Here is a 5,045-nt window from a genome sequence, read left to right on the forward strand (position 1 = left end):
GGGAAAGAGGTAACATTCAAAAATATCCAAAAGAGCTTCCTGGCACCTGGGAAAGGCAAACAGTAGAGTACGGCATGAATAATGTTTTGCAGATCTAAATCAGCTGCCCAACGCTTGGGTCCTTTGGTAAGTGCAAGACTGGGGAGAAAAATTATACCTATTAACATACTTCTATATTTTACCAATAGTGTTGTAATAATACAATTTTTAAGTGGAATTTAATATTTTATAATAGACTGAGTTATGCGATATATTTAACAATAAATTATATATGTCTGGTCTTGCTGACAGCATTCCAACCCATTGTGCTACTGTAGATTGCTGATTTATGGGTATGTTTTTAAATCTTGCTATTTAGTACTATGAAGATTGACTGAGAAATCAGTAAGAGAGACCTCCCTGCTGTATGTGCAGAACTGGCAGGTGTGATCAGAGATCATAATGAACACCTTGTGCTGTAAAACTTATTCCGTATCTTTTCACATTAGTTTTGTGACCTGTGCTGACTTAACATGTTTAAACCTGCCCTTTGCCAATTCCATGAATGGAAACAACACTCTTGGCTCAAGTTACTGGGCAACTTTTCCAGCAGGTTTTGTGAAGTCTCTGTTTAGAGTTGCCTGTTACAATTTCTCTTGCTTTGATTATGGGATCTTTGTAGTGCTCTCCTTTTTCACTGTCCAGGAGTCCACTTGGACAACAGTCTGGGCTAGTACTGGCTGACGGTACTTCCAACAGCACGCTGCTTCATCCATTTTGGTGTGTCATGTAACTGTGCATTGAGTCTTTGTACAGTGAACTGGAGACTGGGTCCAGAAAGGCTTGATTTCGCTGGGTGGTGCGACATCCTTGTTGCATATTACAGCTCAGCTGCATAGGCAGTTGTGCCGGCACAGTTCAAAGGCAGCAGAGAGCCAAGAACAAGTAGCAAAAAGAGTGAAACAAGTTGAAAAGGTGGGGACAGGAATACTATAAGGCTGATAATAGTGCTCAACCCACACATTCATTTAATACGGAAACTTTACATGTACTTCTGACAACTAGCTTGCTAACTCTTAAACTACTGCTTTATTACCTATAAGAATGTATTTATCACATTTTAAAAGCTAGTTTGTATACTTATTTTTCTGACATAGCGATGTTTGAGGCTTGCCATGGGATCACCTTATCTGGCCAGTTAGTGTATGTTAAAAATGAATAGTTGTAGATTCATAGCAGGTTTCTTTACTGCAAGGTTTATACGCACATTTCCCCCCCCCTTTTGTTTTAAGTTAAACAGTGATAACAGGTTATGCAAATGCTAAGTTTCTGAATGCAGCCTTCAGTCTGTCAAACTTGCTGATGAAAAAAATTATATGGCAGATACAGCCTTTACCAAAACTTTACATTATTTGTAGAATACATAAGCTGAAAATTTAAGGAAGTGCTTCAGACTATTTTGCACCCCTAAGAATAAAGTTTGCAACACTTTCACCACCTTCATTCACTCACATCAAATGCCATTCTAGCGGAGTTACAAGAAGCAGACAACGTGATCTTTATTTTAAAATAAATTTAATAAACTGTGAGCATGCAACATGATTTTTATTTTCTAGTGTAATTCTTTAAATAAGGTGCTTGAGAAGACACTATATTGAATTTTTAAAAAATATGACAATAATTCTGTATTGTTTTTATAACTCTTCTCCTTTTAGAAGGATGAAACACATTTAATGCTATTTCTGAATAAGGTAGAACTTTAGGGTATTTGGACAAATTGCCCCTCCATAAGCAAATCCAAGTCTCCCAGCTTTGCATGAGCAATTGCTAAGTACATATTAGCCTACGTATTTGCTTACGCTGTCCCTGTACAATCAGCGTGCACTATAACTAAGTGCTTTTATACTTAAGTATGAATCAATCTGCGTAAAGTGAAATTCAGATCTCTATCATGCAACGTGATTCTTTTTTCCACTTCGCACACAAAGTGTTGGACTTAGTCATTTTATTTTGCCACTGTAGTGACAATTTGTTTACATTTTCCAATAAGAACAGTTCCATTTGTGGTTAAGGGTTGGAAAGGATCGCAAACAGAAGTTTGGAGGTAGGATGCCTAGTCTGTCTTCCAGCAGGATATCACGTGTGGCAAAACCAAGAGTGTTCTGCACAGTCTGCTGCTGCAGATCTCTGTTGTTTTTGCTGGATCATTGCCTTACCTGTTCTGCTGCTGCATTATTAATTGCGTAACGAAGGCGAGTTCTTCACAAGACTGTTAACTTGTAGTTGCAAAACCACAAGGCCTTAACACTGTACTTTTTTGTCCCTTCTGTTGTCCGAAGGTGGCTGGAGAGAGATACGTCTACAAGTTTGTTTGTGACCCTGAAGCGCTTTTCTCCATGGCTTTCCCAGACAACCAGCGCCCCTTACTGAAGACTGACATGGAGCGCCACATCAACGAGGAGGACACTGTCCCTCTGTCCCACTTTGATGAGAGCATGGTCTACATGCAGGACGGTGGCTGCTGCAACACCCACCCTTATAACGAAGGCTATGTCTATTAACAACAGTGACAGTGAAGGGGATGTTTCCCCCCTCCCTTAGGCTTCTCCTCTTTCATAAGACCCAGAGGAAAGCTTGAATCGACTTCAGTTTGTTTTTTTAAATAGTACACTAAAAGGGGCTTTTCCTGTTGCATTACTCCTATGGTCTGCCATGGACAGCGCACTTTATTTGGAAGGGGAGGGTCGGAACCTAAACGTTATTCTGTGTAACAGGAGGAAAAGGGTGGGTTTGCTTTTTACTTAAGTTTGGGAAGGGAACATACAGGTTTTAAGTACAAAAAAGCTATATCACGTCTGTTTTGTTTCATATCAGCATAAGATATTGTACATTTTCTCTGGGTATCCATAGTACAGTTAATTCTCATTGTGCAAAATAACCACTTGATGATGATATCAGCACAGCATGCCTAGGGCATTTGTTTCTTGCCATTCTTAATTGTCTTTCTGCAACTGTATTAAAAGAGAAGTGAAGTGTATACCATAGCATTTAATTTAGAAGCTTGCAGTGGCAGACCTTGCACCTTGCTTCTGAAAACAGCCAGGCATTTTGAGAGTTTTTCCGTTGGTGGTTTTTGTTTGTTTTTTTTTTTTTTGGTATGGCCTCACAAAAATCCTGTTTAATGACAGAGTGGCTATAAATACAGTGACCAGGCAACAAAATCCCTGACTTCAGACTGACACATGCTGTATCTGGTGCCACATTGCTATACATATATGGCCCATGCTATGGCTTAGACCTTTCAAGATCCATTTGAGGGTAGTAATTACATGTAGTAGGCTTTCTGATGATCATGTCAGCATTAAATACAGGATCATGATCGGGAGGGAGAAAACGTTTTGTTTCCTTCCATTTCCTTTGGTACATAAATAAGTTATTTAATCAATAGGAATTAACTGTACTAAGTCACATATCTAATTATGCTGTTTAGACACAGCAAGCACTCCTTGAGAAAAATATCCAATACACTAAATAGGTACTTTAGTAATTTTTAGACACGGTACCCATTAATATGCATTTAAACCTTTTACTGCTGTGTTATGTTGATAACATATATAAATACTAGATAATGCTAATGCTTCTGCTGCTGTCTTTTTCTGTAATATTCTCTTTGATGCTGAATTTACTATGACCATTTATAACCAATGCTGTAACTACAGGTAGCAATTCAGGACAAAATAGATGACTCAAACCATTTATTGCTTAGAAAATAGCTTACGCCATAGCTGTGCTATAAGCAGCTTTTACGTGCATCCACAAATGACTGGTAAGCTTCAGCTTGCTAAGGAAAGCTCTGCAGAACCTTTTGTAATTTTCAGTGGAACGGAGACTTAGATGAACTGTCGAAGAATACCATGAAGTCGCTGTATGACGTTGTAGTGCTGGCACTGATGTTACCAATCAACTTGTTTTGGACACTAAATGTAAATGTGATCAGATATGCTTGGAAGACAATTTAGATTTTTGGGTGGGTGTTGTTATTTTTTCAAATTGTTTTATTTTTTGAGAGGGGTGATCTTGAACACAAGCCACACACGTTATTCTGTATGTAACATGAAAAAGAAAAAAAAGCCCTGACAAAACCCCAGAAGTTTTAAATATTTATGAGTACCTTTTCGGAAATATAATATTTCTTAGTTTGAAGGGAAGGAGACGGGGTAAGATCTGGATTTCTTTTTTTGCCCAGTGAAATTTAAATGGGTGTTATATGGAGTACCTTATTTTCCTATATTCCCGAGAAGTAGGAGGAAAATGAATGCATAACCATAAAACAAGAAGAATAATTTTCATTGTAATGGACGGATTTCAAAGACAATCCTAGGTGGTGGGTTAATTTTCCATCCTCTGTCAGTTAAGGCACTAGTTAAGCTATGAATATTTTAACATGCAATCAATCAAAAGTAAAGAAGTAGCTGTCACTAGAAACCACAGGTGCATAAAGAACGTTTGGGCAGATATTTAATTTACTCAGATCCGTAAGACAGCGTATTTTATGGGACCATATATATGCCTGAATATGCCACCTAATTCTGTCATCTGTAAGTCTCAATGGCACTTAACTTTTCAGTGATCAACCCAGACTCGGAAGTCTAAAACTGCAGAATTAGCAAAAAGGAAAGGGAAAAGGTTGGGTAAGACTGTTTAAAAAAAATGTGGTTTCCATTGAAATAAGGTTCAAATGAAACATGCTTTGATGAAAAGTCCTTGGATTGGTTTTGGTTCTTTAATGTCAGCATGGAGCGCCTCTTGCCTGTGGCAAGATGTGGGTATTTGGGAAAGGGGTTGGACAAAAAAGGAGAAAAAAAGGAAAAAAAAAAAAGGAAAAAATGCATCAAATGTGTAATATTTAAGAAGAAAAATATATATATATATATATCTGTATACGGTAGTGACTCACTGAACAAAAACAAGCAATCAGACCAATATTACATGATCTCTCAGCAGAAGATTAAAAAGTCTTTCACTGAACTGATTAACCCTTTTTAAAATGTACCTAAGAGGTTTAT

The 5,045-nt window shown here is 37.7% G+C and overlaps 1 protein-coding gene across 4 annotated transcripts in view; it reads left to right on the top strand.

The window, feature by feature from the left end:
- ETV1 (ets variant 1) overlaps positions 1-4,015 on the top strand; it is a 64,596-nt gene extending 60,581 nt beyond the window's left edge. For all 4 annotated transcript variants that reach the window (XM_010180139.1, XM_010180140.1, XM_010180142.1 and 1 more), the window contains one exon: positions 2,319-4,015. In XM_010180139.1, coding sequence (XP_010178441.1) covers positions 2,319-2,540 — 222 coding nt within the window. In that variant the 3' untranslated portion in view covers positions 2,541-4,015. The remainder of the gene's footprint in view (positions 1-2,318) is intronic.
- The last annotated feature ends 1,030 nt before the right edge of the window (positions 4,016-5,045 follow it).

The sequence above is a fragment of the Mesitornis unicolor genome, unplaced genomic scaffold (assembly GCF_000695765.1).
Source record: "Mesitornis unicolor isolate BGI_N332 unplaced genomic scaffold, ASM69576v1 scaffold31222, whole genome shotgun sequence".
NCBI lineage: Eukaryota > Metazoa > Chordata > Aves > Mesitornithiformes > Mesitornithidae > Mesitornis > Mesitornis unicolor.